Source organism: Stegastes partitus, unplaced genomic scaffold (genome assembly GCF_000690725.1).
Source record: "Stegastes partitus isolate 25-593 unplaced genomic scaffold, Stegastes_partitus-1.0.2 Scaffold63, whole genome shotgun sequence".
Taxonomy (NCBI): Eukaryota; Metazoa; Chordata; class Actinopteri; family Pomacentridae; genus Stegastes; species Stegastes partitus.
In genome coordinates this window covers 692,620-706,006 of record NW_007577794.1, presented here as the reverse complement: position 1 = coordinate 706,006, position 13,387 = coordinate 692,620, and the positions used below count along the sequence as shown (strand labels likewise).

General features: G+C 38.3%; 2 protein-coding genes across 4 annotated transcripts; one reads left to right on the top strand and one right to left on the bottom strand.

Moving 5' to 3' along the window:
* Positions 1-303: 303 nt before the first annotated feature.
* On the bottom strand, positions 304-10,196 carry hgsnat (heparan-alpha-glucosaminide N-acetyltransferase). 2 transcript variants are annotated; one of them, XM_008276012.1, is made up of 18 exons: positions 10,022-10,196; positions 9,065-9,174; positions 8,823-8,959; positions 8,056-8,174; positions 7,876-7,945; positions 7,535-7,604; positions 7,174-7,274; positions 6,721-6,797; positions 6,545-6,575; positions 5,859-6,019; positions 5,542-5,657; positions 5,227-5,348; positions 3,785-3,911; positions 3,577-3,663; positions 3,341-3,418; positions 3,061-3,131; positions 1,855-1,967; positions 304-1,574 (listed from the first exon to the last, which is right to left on the bottom strand). In XM_008276012.1, the coding sequence occupies exons 1-18, from the start codon at positions 10,194-10,196 to the stop codon at positions 1,393-1,395; spliced, it is 1,947 nt and encodes a 648-aa protein (XP_008274234.1). In that variant the 3' UTR covers positions 304-1,392. The 2 variants fall into 2 exon arrangements, with proteins under 2 accessions (XP_008274234.1, XP_008274235.1); XM_008276013.1 differs by lacking the exon at positions 10,022-10,196 and adding an exon at positions 9,533-9,663.
* Positions 10,197-11,242: 1,046 nt separating this feature from the next.
* LOC103353176 (dynactin subunit 6) lies at positions 11,243-13,288 on the top strand. 2 transcript variants are annotated; one of them, XM_008276010.1, is made up of 7 exons: positions 11,243-11,338; positions 11,516-11,580; positions 11,719-11,824; positions 11,942-12,027; positions 12,132-12,179; positions 12,313-12,455; positions 12,967-13,288. In XM_008276010.1, the coding sequence occupies exons 1-7, from the start codon at positions 11,310-11,312 to the stop codon at positions 13,057-13,059; spliced, it is 570 nt and encodes a 189-aa protein (XP_008274232.1). In that variant the 5' UTR covers positions 11,243-11,309; the 3' UTR covers positions 13,060-13,288. The 2 variants fall into 2 exon arrangements, with proteins under 2 accessions (XP_008274232.1, XP_008274233.1); XM_008276011.1 differs by lacking the exon at positions 11,516-11,580 and having other exon boundaries at positions 11,245-11,338.
* Positions 13,289-13,387: the final 99 nt, after the last annotated feature.

The window sequence follows — 13,387 nt, the reverse complement described above, 5'->3', positions numbered from 1 at the left end:
CAGACTCCGCAGGATTCTGTAAAAATGATGTGTTAATAAAAGTGATATTTATATAAATTGCCAGTTACAAAAGGGGGTACATTTATACAGTACAGTGGGGTAAATGGCAGAGTTTTATGGCAAGACGCAATCATCTTCCTAATGAAGATACTGTAAATGGACATGATATAGTTGAGCTGCATTCTATAAATGTATTTCACATTTAACATGAAAAACAGCTGTTGTTTGAAAACCAGAACAAAAACTTAACTCGCCCGCTGTTTCTGCATTAATCACAATACCAAAGAAACAACCCTCAACAGATTTCACCAGTCATCTGACATGCCCTCCTTTACTTCCCGTCACCACTTGGTAACACATGGCATCGTATGTCTCACCACTTGCTGGGAGACAGAGCAGGGTCAGAGGGGAGGAGGGGATTACAAAACTAAAAACACTTGCACTTAAGCAGAACAACTTACTGGCATAGATGATTAACTTAACATCGACAGTTCAAGAACAAAATGCTGCAAATGTTTGAGTTTCAAATTTCAAAACCTCTACATACTGTGTCTCATTGTTTACAAGCTCTTAATGTGCAAATTTTTTCTATTGTATTTTCACCTATTTGGCATCCCCAAATGGAATAGCTCAAAACAGAAGAGCTGTAAGGCCAAAGTACGAGACATAACTTGAAAGAAAACTTCTTTTAGTTACTGAAAATATGTTTATCATGCAGCTGAAACTAGTGTAAATAGACCTGGTGGCTTTAAAGACACTTCCATCTGCCACTGGGAAGCAGAAACGATGACAGCCCACAATGCATTCTATGTCACGCTTTCTTTAGAAGTGTGCATAATGTACTGTCTCCTTGTGCTAAAGACTCACAAAAGCCCCACTACAGCTTTCAGAGTAACACAACAGTACGTAGGATGGCAGCGGGGATTCTCCTAAGGGGAAGTGAACAAGGCCTTCCTTAACATCTGCGGCTCACCCTGATGCAGAAGTTTGTCGTCAAGGGGAGGTATGAAAACATGGGTCTATAACACACAGTCAAACAGAAAATTAACAGTGTCAGTTCTTATAACAAACCTTTCTTAGACAAGCTTTTCCTGAGTAAGCGAGGATATTTGGCAGTGCTCTGCTGCTTTATAACTGAAGATCTTTGGAAAAAAGTGTTTAAAATATTAATGGTTCTAGAGAGTAGTGACGAACACTTACAAAAGAGGAAGCAAAACAGAGTTAAAGAAGAAACTCACACATATTCAGACAAGGAGCTTCATTATAGTTTCAACAAGTTAAATCAGTTTCCTGTTTCCCCACTTTCTGAATGTTTTCAGATTATATGTCCAGCAAATTTGATGTAAACAATGTTCTTTGCTTTTGTTTTCCCATTATTTAGGGGCTTTACTTCTAAATTTTCCAGAAAATCTTCTTTCTGTAGAGCACGTAGGAGATCATGACCCAACACGAAGTGGCCACAAGGTTCTGGATGAGGTGTTCAGTGTGGGATTGGCTGTTGGCCATGCGCCAGCGGAAAGGAAAATAGTCCTCAAACACTTCATGGCCCACGTACACGAGGATGGAGTTCATGCCTGGAAAGCAAAGATCACAGTGACTACAGTAGTTTCAGAAGGATATGGCAACAGCTAATTTTGATGGATTTTATTTCTCAGCACCCATTTCTCAGTAAAACACAGATAATTCCAGATCAGACTCACATCAAACTTGATTAAAAACTGCAGCTGTGGTTGTAATTTAATTGAAATAATCAAAAGGCTGTCTTGGTTGAAAGAATTTGGTTTTAAAGGACACAAATCCAAGTCCAAAAACTGTCCACTAATCCAACTCCTTCTGTCTGCTAACAGTGCTCACCAGGGTAGTAGAAAGGTGCCCCAGACCACCACTTCTTCACATCTACAGTGTAGTAGATCAACACTAGCAGCACAAAGGCGAAGCAGGCCAGTGTTGTCACGTAGGACAGAGACCTAGAAGTGAAACAAAAAATACATACACAGAGCAGCATTGTTTAAAACATAGTATTGGGAATATTTATCAGCTGTATCCCTATATGTTTCATTCGAATGGAGTTGTTCTACAAGTTCTCTCTTATCTTTCTTTTTAAATCTATCTTCATAAAAGTCAGCTCATCCCTATAGTTGTAATTTAAAGTCCATTATTCACGGTGGTTAATGGTAAAAGCTACATCGAGCAACAAATTGGCACAACTGGGAGGTGAACATGGTCCTGTGTTCAAAACTTAACTGAGTTACACCATTGGACTACATGTTGTGTGATGAAATATTTGTATGTTAACAATTTTTTGATTTGGAAGGTGGCTGGCTTGAAATGAATGGCAAATATGGACAACATATGGAGTATAGTGGAATTTTAGGTATCTTTCAAAATGAGTGTGAAATTGTGAAATGATCTCAGATATTGTGTCACCTGTGTGTTAATGTTCAAACATTTAAATACAAAGTTATGAAAGAACAAGAATTCCTATTCTATGCAGAAACTTTCCCAAACATTCATCAACAAATCCCAAAAAAGTTAGACTGAGGAAATCTTCCATTTGAGGATGAGGTAAGGCCAATTTATGCTTCCCATATCTGTAGGGTTACTCGTGATGTAAATTTCTTCACACTCCCGAGTCCGCAAAGGTCTGTGTGGACTGTCTACATGCAGCTGGAAATTTGTGAACACGCAAACCGTCTGCACTGCAAGAGCGCCGATTGCACGTGTGCCAGTAGAACAAGTGGTGCTTAAAACAAATGTTCAAAAGAGAAGAAATTGCTGCTGGATTTTGGATGAGCTTTGATTTGTACGTGGTTTTCATCAACAGAGCCCAAACACAGCAGGAAGTCCTCGTCGCTCTAGAAATCCTGAGCTATGTCCGCTCACTGTACCACAGAAATAATCACTGACACAGTGCTGCTGTATAACCTGTAACCAGCTACTGTTTCCATGTGTGTTTTTTAGTGTTCGATATCATGGGAAATGCAACCTGCTGCGTAACAGACTGCAGATTTGTGCACCTGAACGAGGACAGCATGAATTGGGCATTAAGGCAAAACTTACCACAGGTTCTTGTTGACCGGAATGAAGCCCTGGTCTGTGGAACACTTGGTCAGAGCTGCTGAGATGACTCCCTGTGTGGTGCAAGAAATCTTATTAGTCAATCAGGAAGGACAGGAAGTGTCCTGAAAATAAATGTGTTCAGGAAAAGTCAAAAACATTGCAACCAAGATACTTGCTTTACAATGCCATGAGCCGTTTAATTTACTCAGCAATAACTAACTGATATAAATACTGTCCACATATTGCAGAAGCAAAGAACATAACAGGTCAGCTTGCTTACCAGAAACAAACCCCATATGAGGAACCTTGACATGATACTTCTGTGGAGATCTCTGTAGTGTAAGATTATCTTTCCTGCCTGAGGATAAAATACAAAAATGAAACCTAATAGTTTTTTGCCTTTGATTATTCCAATGTTTTACATCATTTACCTAACATTTGATATTGGAAATATTGACATAAGCCATACTCCAAGCACAAAAGGAAGACAGAATCAGACAAATACACATTACAAACCTGTAATCCAAGAAAAGCCATGAGAACAGAATTGATGCTGCCCAGAACACCCTCTGGGTCATATGGCATGTGAGTTCCATAAATTACCTAAATTAGAATAAAAGCAGAAATGGGTTTTGTTAAATGTACCTTGTCTACCCTACCTTAGTGTAACATTACAATGGTTGGGGATAACAAGTGTATATGGGCTGCTTTGGTGGACACCAACCCGTGATGAGGGAGTCTGGTAGATGTGGTTTTCCCCCAGAAGCCAACGGTCAATGAAACCAGCTGCTCCACCGGTGCAGTTAGCATACAGGCCCATGTCCCCAATCCCACCTGGTCCCAGATAGCCTCTGTTTCCAAAGAGCAGGATGAAATCAGAGTCATTAATGCAGGACATACTGTATCAATGGAAAGGTTTAGATTTAAAAACAAACACAGAAGGCAGACAAGGGTTTGGAAAGAATTCTGTCAGCTCTAATTATATGAGAATCAGAATCAGAAATACTTTATTGATCCCTAGAGGAAATTAAAATAAAATATATCTAAACATGAAAAATATATATTATGTGGTCATCCTCAAATGTATTCATATCCTTCCATTAAAGAAAAGGCTAAATTCACAATAGTCACTCAAATAACTAGAAACTGAAAAAAGTTTTTTTTTTTTTTTTTTTAAAGTTAAAATATAATTTTGTGAAATACGGCATTGCTTTTGAATTGTGCTTGAAAAGAATAATAAAAAAAAATAAAAATAACAAAACTGTCCCGGAAAAATTAGAGCACTTTGCTGATGAGCAGTGGTTAAAAATCTAAATACCTGTCAACAGGTGCAGAAGTCTGATTGAGAGTTACAGAAAATACTTGATTGCAGTGATTGGCTCAAAGGGTTGTTCAACAATATATTAGTTCACGGGCCCCATCATGCTTGTTTGCTTGTAGGTTTTTTTTTTGTTTGTTTTTTTTTTAAATATTTCTGTTGAACCACAATTCAAAAGCAATGTCATGATTTTCATTAAATTTTTATTTATTCTTACTTTTATCAATTTCAGCTTATTTCAGTGACAGCTGAACACTTATTTTTATTTTATTATTATTTTTTTTATTTCTCTATTTTTCTTTTTATTCAAAGTGGACGCTGGATTCTGGTACAAAACACATTTCACTGCACATTGTAGGGTGTATAAATGTGTATGTGGCAAATAAAGCTTATCTTGAATCTTGAATCTGTTTTTTTTCCTTCTTTAATGGGAGCGTATTAATAAACTTGAGGATGACTGTATATATATATTCTGTGTATTTATTTTCTTCTTAATTTCTTAAGCATTTAGTTTTACTTTTTCATTTCTGCTAAACAAACGTACTCCAAATAATGTATTTTAAATGTATGTATTATAAACAACAACAAAAAAAATTTAACACAAAGGTAAATATTTATAAAAGGTGAAAATTTGTCATCACTGCTACAAAATTACTAGTAGCAACAATTACATTTCTACATAGCAATTCAGCATCAGACTCAATTGTCAAAGTTTCACTTCATCAAAATCACTCACGACACAAAAGCCTAAAACTGTGTGATAAACACATTTTTCAAACAGTTGTTGCTTGCTAAGCACAAACAGACACATATTTACAGTATACACAAAAATGCCATGTTTGACTTACGTTGGGCAATCTGGTACAGGAAGTAGGAAAGTGAGGCATAGCCAGATGACTTCTAAAAGGAGCACACACAGCCACGCTGGCCAGTACAGCAAGATATCAAGGCCAGGAGACCACCAAGGATCCTAGAAAACACAGACACTTCTAAATAAAACACTTCTGTCCTCTTTCAAAATACATTTATCATTAATAGGTTAGCAGAAAATTACAATCAAAAGAAAATGATCACATTTCTGCTTTTATGTATTCAAAGCAGATATGGCAATTGTTTAGGATAGAAAGTTACAGAATGAAGGTAAAAGTAAGTTGCTGACTGACTGTTGTAAGGATGTCAACTTGGCCTCTCGCCACCAATAAATCCAGGCAGGCTACAACCAAGTACGACCAGGCAAGGCGCTGCAGCACACCTGGAATCCGTAAGTTGTCCCAAGACACTGTGAAGCACATGAACATAAAGTGTGAGCGAAGACGGAGGCAGAAACACAAAAGTAAATTAAAAAAAAAAAAAAAAAAAGGAAAGCTGAATACACAAGTTGACAGTTTGGAACACTATAAAAGAACATGGTCTATTAATGATTGGAACACAGTAACTTGGGACGTTATAGACAACATCAAACAAGTGAGTTTATACGTACATGCCCCCTGGCAGTAGTTTGGGTTAATGACGAAGACACCGATGATGAAGAGCTGTATGCTCCTCCACACAACTTTCCTGAGCAGCGAGCGTCGGGTTGTGCCTGCACGCAGCATGGAATTGATGGACAGTGCGATGGATGTGCCCATTATAAACACAAACCTAATGGAGGAGGAAAACACAAAGTGTGAGAAAATAGACAAAAAAAACCCAAAAAGGAGCGAGTTGAAAAAGAGATCTGGTTCATTTAGAAGAGGAGCAGTAGCTAAAAGCTGTACTGAGGGAATATGGGAGCAAATAAGTTCATTATTTTAGTTTGGTTCATTTCTTTTCTTCAGTGACAGGTGGAATTTTACCCTGGAGTTTGTTTTAAGATGCAGCCATGAAGAAAGTTAAACTTTTGCTGCCTTTAAGGAACACTGTGGCTTGCAGGGAAAACATACTGCAACATATTTTTTTATGTGCAAATTCTACAGCGTAACTGAAGCATGGAAGAATCAATCAATATTCAATACATGCATTCTGTGTTATTAATATTACATAAACATACGGTTGCTGCATTTTTACATCCATATGTGGATGAAAATAAAGAGTATTCCAGCACATGTTCAGTTCAAGAGTGCAGTCCACTGCAGAAATAAAACATGTTAGGAAAGTGCCATGGAAGAATATTCAAATTGATCTTACCAGGGAAAGACTAGATCTGCAACAGTAAGGCCTGTAATGTGACAAATGGGAAACGCACACTTCAAAATCAACGACAATAACAATGCTGATAACAAAACAGGTTACAAAGACCTGTGAATTCTAGCTACGTTGTTACATATTTCAAAAAACTGATAGTGGAACCAGGTGGGACTCACCATTCCAGCTTTCGTGTCTAAAGAACCAATAGCGTCCTCCTCCATAATTCACAAAAACCATAATGATTAAGGAGATGCTGACAGGAAGAGAGAAAAAGCAACATTTATTAAAACGTATTTAGCTTTTAAAGTGCATTGAACTGCAGGCAAATTTCTGATGTAGGCACGTTAAGAGACATAACAGAAAACATGACGTAACAGAAATATAGCTACAGGGTGCACTTCAGGAAGAACGATGCCACAATGTCAACGCACAGCTAATGTTATTATTGTCAGGGAGGAGCTCCTTAATAAGAGATAGTTCTAATGTTAACTCCCAAAATGTCACACGATAATACTGTATAGACAATCACACAACACAGCATAATGACAAATCAGACCAAGTGGTAAATGAGTTCATATCTTTCACTGAGCAGGCCGAGCTGAAGAGGTGAGGAAGGCAACGAGGCATACCCTCTAAATGTGTCCAGAGATCGAAGCCTCTTGCTGGGGCTCGGTGGTGGAGGGAGTATGTTGTCTGTAGCTGGCGGCACCATCCGAGGGGAGCCCAGTTCCTAGACGGGGAAAACAAGATTAAAATAACATGTTTTAGATGGAAGCACAGATTTATTAAACTGAATATTCTGACAACACCTGTGTCACATTTTTCAAAACAAGTTTCCAAACAGCTTCACAACATAGATATTAGTCAAACCCCAATAAATAAAGACGTCATTTGTTTTCTAATTTTGCTGTCATTAAAATGTTATCATGACTTAGTAAGTTTCTGTATTCACAGTGTGAGTGCAAGAATTCCCAACTTCGTAGAACTCACAGAGTTGATGAGTCTCTCTGTCTCCAAGGACCCGCCAAATCGCTGGACAAGACCCCTCACTACTCCAAGTCTGGACAAGAAATAAGCAGTTTTGGAGTAATTGTGCTTGAAAGAGGTTTCCACAAGTTTATGCCACAACTTTAAAAATATATATATATATATTTTAGCAAAATGCTTTGAATCTAATAAGGCTGCCAATAATTTATCATATGTACATGTAGCTTTGTTTGTATGTGTACACAAGACAGTGCAGATTTTCTAGTCAGTACCAAAATCATCACATTTATTCTTAAGCGTTTACTGAATAAACATAGAAGAATAAAGCAATAAAATAAGCTTACCCTAGTATTTTTCTTCCAACTGCAAATACCAAGACCAGTCCAGCAAAGACAACAAAGGCAACCAAGATCGCTGTGTGGAAACAGCTGTATATTATTCAAATATAGCACATAGGATGAGTAAAGTATTAAACCACTTGACATATGTTCATGTACACAAGCTTATGTTTGTGTGAGACTCACGTATATAGCTGTTCACGGGGTCTGCATCAGTTGAAACAGAGCATTTGACCAATGAGGAGTTGTTCAGATTTTGCACCCACACAGAGTAGTTTCCGTGCTCCCCAAAGTGGAATGGAACCCTGGAAATTAAAAATGACAGGCAAGCGGTAAATGAACCAAAGGAGTCATTCCAGTGATGTTTAATTTATTATATATAGATGGTCATTTAATGAAGTCACGTGATGTTTATGTCTACTTAAATTCTAACAGACAGATTTTTGTATATGCTGAACAGATAGGAAAGTTTTTCTGTTTTTAAAAAAAAAATCTTTGTGGGATTATGAAGATCTCCAAATGCCACATGAAGCAATTTGTTATTAGTCCAGCTGGATGCTATGTTCAGGAGTATGTGTTGCCATAAATAACTTTATTCAACTTTTAAAAAATATATGTATGGGCACTGTTGGGGGGGGGAATATAATTTTGTTCGATTAAGACTGACAAATAGAAGGAACCTTGGATCTTGAATGGTTGTCCATGTTTCTAAATCCGATTAAATTGTCAATCCAGCTGCAATAATGTTCGTTTAGTTAGGTAGAAAAACACAACATCCAATTAGGTAAGCTGTCAGAGACCTAAATCTCATTTACATCAATCTGCAAAACGTAAATAAGTCTTTCAGATTGAATCAGTCTGTAATATCACCAAATATTTGTACAGTAAATGTCCCTACAAATGTTCACTCCTGATGTACTAAATTTGAAATAGGACTGTCTTTGTAAACTTACTTGCAGAGCTCCATGCTGACGAGAGTGCTGTTGAGCTGTAGTGTAATTTCATGCTGTGTGCCAACAACAAAGTCCACTGAACTGGGCTGGCCAGGACTGGGTCCTGCAGGTACCACCCCTAGCTTCTGGTACAAACACTAACACAAGGAAACAAAAGTCCAGATCAGAGCATCAGCATCACTCTTGTCTCAACTGAGTCACATAATCAACTGGAGGAGATTATTTGTTAAGTGTGAGGCTACCTGATAGCAGCGCTGTGACATCCAGGACACCACCACCTCAGTGTCCAGGTCATTCTTGACTGTCAGATGTGCCTCATCCATCTTCAGCGCTAAGTGCTTATGGTGACCAGCTAGAGTAAGAGACCGCAGCAGATCACATTCAATCCATTAATAAACTATTTTTTTTCTGCATAGAAAAAGGCAAACGCTGGTAATGCTACAGCCTACAGCTTACTGTAGCTGACCCCACCCAGCTGTGCAGCCACTGTTCACTGAATAGACATTTTTTTAAAACATAATTTAAATCATCAGAACACTATGTTTGCAATTACACTGGTTATCATTTTTAATAAAGTGCACATGCGCACAGAAATCCCAGCTGCGCCTTAACATGTTGTACAAGGCAGAGATAACCACACCGTGGAAGGTTAGCATATGAAAGCCTGTAGAAGGAGGCTTTAGATGTGCTACCAGCTTTCAAACACTCACCTTAAATCTGCGTTTTCACTGCTATCGTTACGAACAAGGAACGTATTCCATACCAGGCAGCTAGGAGCCAAGTTTAACTGCGAGCTACATCCAGTGAGCTAACGTTACCGTCTGGAGGAGGAGAGCATGTGAGAGGGCTGAAGTTATGGCTGCAGAGCCCAGTGGTCACATGCCGAATTAATCCGTAAAATACCCCCAGGAGGGAAGTTCAAACGACAGAGGCTCACTCTTGGACTGTCAACTGCTTCCTCCAGTCGGTGCTAATCAACAATTAGCCCCTAGCGAACAGACCTGATACCTAAATACTTGTTCGTCGAGGTAAAACTTAAGGTGACTGATGAAAAAGCTACAATCATAACTGAAATATAGTTTAAGCAAAACATTTTTTTTAATTTGCTGGACATTAGGTGGCTAGCTGGGTTGCTAGCATAGCCGCAAATCAGTGTCCTGCCTTTACTTTTAACCTGCCAGCAGTTCCTGAGTACTTACATGTAGAGACTTGGGCTGTCAGTGGGGCCACGCTAACGGCGAACACCAAAGCAACAGCAGCAAGGGGAACCATAGTCTTTTTCTCTTGTTGTGTAGTTTCTTCCTTCCTTGTCGACGTCACCCTTACAGCTGAAGTTGTGTCTTTTATGTTTTTCTTTGGTTTCCTTTTTGCCATAGTCGATCCTACTTCCGACCCTGGGTTGTTTTGACATTGTAGTGGGAGCGAGAAGGGACAAAGTACCTGACCTATGGCCGATACCTGTGTGGAACGTCCACCTGTTAGATGGAGGACCTTTGAAGTAGTTCTAGTTATTTATTTATTCTTCCAAATGTAGCATTTATGTTGACTGAGACACACGGACTAGGTCTTTAGCCCTTTGCAGGGATGAATACGGAACACTGCTGGCCTCCCTGATCCGTCAAAGTGATGTCATCTGTCATTCAGACATACTTGGCTTTTTGCATTAATGTTCCTCCTTCAGTTGCTGTGAGAATAACTGGGTGCATGTTTGAAAGGAGCTTTTGTATATTTAAACTTATTTTCTGTTGTCTGCACTTTGTGTAGCAGTAGTAACATTGGCTAAAAGGGTGTTGTCAGGTGCTCTGTCAAATCACCTGACAAAAACTGTTTGCCATTGTTGTCCTCCTGCGTATATTAGCTGTTCTTTCTGTTAGATTATGCAATTCCAGCTGTTTTTACGAACTGAATTAGCTTTAAAGGACCATTACTTGTAGAGCTCATTTTCTTTGTGTTGTAAAAGGGACCCATCTTTAAATCATGTAAATAACATTCTTAAGAAGATCATCAGACATACCGAACACATACAGTCTAACCATCAGAACTGTTCATATTTTTTAGGGCTACTAATAAATATTTCCATGACCTATATAATCTCTCAGTTATTTTCTGGATTATTCACTGAGTTGTTTGGTCTTTAAAATGTCAGAAAATAACCAAAATGACGTCCTCAAATAGCTTGTTTGCTCAACAACCCAAAGATATTCAGTTTAATGTCACAGAGGGATGAAGAAACCAGACAATAATAGAATTTACCAAGCCGAAATAAGAGAATTCAGACTTTAAAAAAATGCTCCCTTTATATTTTATTAGATTACATAACCTTTAATAAAGCGCTCAACTATTTCCATTTTTCATTACTGTCATGTTTCTAACATCTAATCCTGCGTTTCTTTTGTCGACTGGCGCATGCGCATATGCAGAAAACAACAAGGCTCCTAAATCGATGACCGATTGAATCAACGGCGACTCCCTTCGGACTTTTTCACAATGGCAGACAAACAAAATGCCCAGAAAAGGTAAAATAAATCTTTTCTTGTATATGACGATTGATTGCTTACTTAAATAGAGATAGCATAAAAAAATATGACTAAATAGCCACAATAAAGTAACAATATACCTACTTAAGAAGGCTTAGCGAAGTAGCTAGCAACGTTAGCTAACACTTTTTCCTCGCTTTTCCTGTTTTTTTGCAGTGTCAAAATAGCTGCTGGAGCCGTAGTTTGTGTTGAAAGTGAAATCAGAGGAGATGTTACAATTGGTGAGATGTTTTTGCATTTGTTTGAGGACTAGTAAACACCGCGGAGTTTAGAAAACCTGCTTTTCTCTTTGTCACAGTGGATCATAGCTATCACACATTTACTGTACGCGTGATGCCTTCTGTATTCTGTTTCCTCAGGCCCCAGGACAGTGGTCCATCCAAAAGCTCGTATCATTGCAGAGGCAGGACCCATCGTGATCGGAGAAGGCAATCTGATCGAAGAGCAAGCCCTCATCATTAACAGGTCAGTCAGGATTCCTGGTATTTCCATGTAGCATCTTTGCATGTTATCTGTCTTGAGTTTTGAAATCAGCTTCTCCTGCATCATAACACCTGCAAGCTTGCTTCTTCTGCCCCACAGTTACCCAGAAAATATCACACCAGATTCTGAGGTGGAGCCAAAGACGATGACCATTGGCATCAACAATGTATTTGAAGTTGGATGTGGTATCCTTTTGACTAGCCTGGCAAATCTTTGTGCACAAGTGGTTTCAAATTGTAAGGTGAATCAAAGCTACTACAACAGTTTTGCCTTAACCGACAACAACCAGTATCACAAGCCCTCAAAATTGGTGACAACAATGTGATAGAATCTAAAGGTGGGATGCTTGCATCTTTGTTCAATGTGCAATTATGTAGAGATGGGAGCAATATACACCTGCAGAGATGAACGAATATATAATTTATGTGAAGTCACTCACTGTATTAAATATCCTCTGCTTTATTGTCTAGCTGACGTTGGCAGAAATGTGATCCTCACCGGTGGCTGTATTATCGGCGCCTTCTGTCAGGTCAACACCTGTGAGGTCATACCTGAGAACACAGTCATCTATGGCTCTGGATGTATGAGGCGGGTTCAGACTGAGAGACCACAGGTAAGGATATCATCATTTGGGTTGTAGACAAATGCCCCAGGATCGTGATTAGCATTGCAAATTTAAAACCAAAGAAGTTAATTTAATTTTGTACTTCCAGACAGACAAAATAATATGTAGATTTTCTGTTGACACTCACTCTCTCTCTGGTAACTAGAGACTGCAGTTGATCATGATGTTTTAGTAGATTGGAAAGCCATTTTTAGAGGGAATGCATCTACCTCTTCTACATGGATCTTATTTTCCTTTTAATAACTCTAGACATTTGTTACAAATTCCATTAGTCTTATTCTGGTAAACATAGTACTATACGAGAACTGTGCTTTGACGAAAAGTGCATATCTCCTGTAAAGGCAACAAAAACACTTTTTGCAGTCACATATATTCTAGTGGATCTAATGTGATTTTTCTTTTGGTGTCAAAATGTGGTGCTACACAATGTTTATTGCTGAAAGCACTGTGAAATGATTCACATTTGTGTATTCAAATGTCTGTTTTGTTATCATTGCAGCCCCAGACTCTTCAACTTGACTTTCTGATGAAGATTTTGCCAAACTACCACCACTTGAAGAAAACTGTTAAAGCAGGCCATGCTGCTAGCTAAGACTTAACTTCATACTCTTTAAGTTGATTTGTAAATGGCTAGCAAACCTGTGTTTAAATAGATTTTGCTGGAAGAAAGCATGAATGTATATAATTCTATAATATGTACCTAACCTATCAGTAATTGTTCCTCACTTACTGATATTTTATACTCAACAGCAGATTAAGCATTTCATCTTTATCTTGCTGTGCTGAAGTACATTTTTCTATGATTAAATACCTTAAAGTAATGATGTTGTATTTGATGTACTAATTTATAACAACAGCAGTTACGAGTACTTTCATCACAAGGCTTGAAATTGTATGAATAGTATGAATAGACAGGAGCT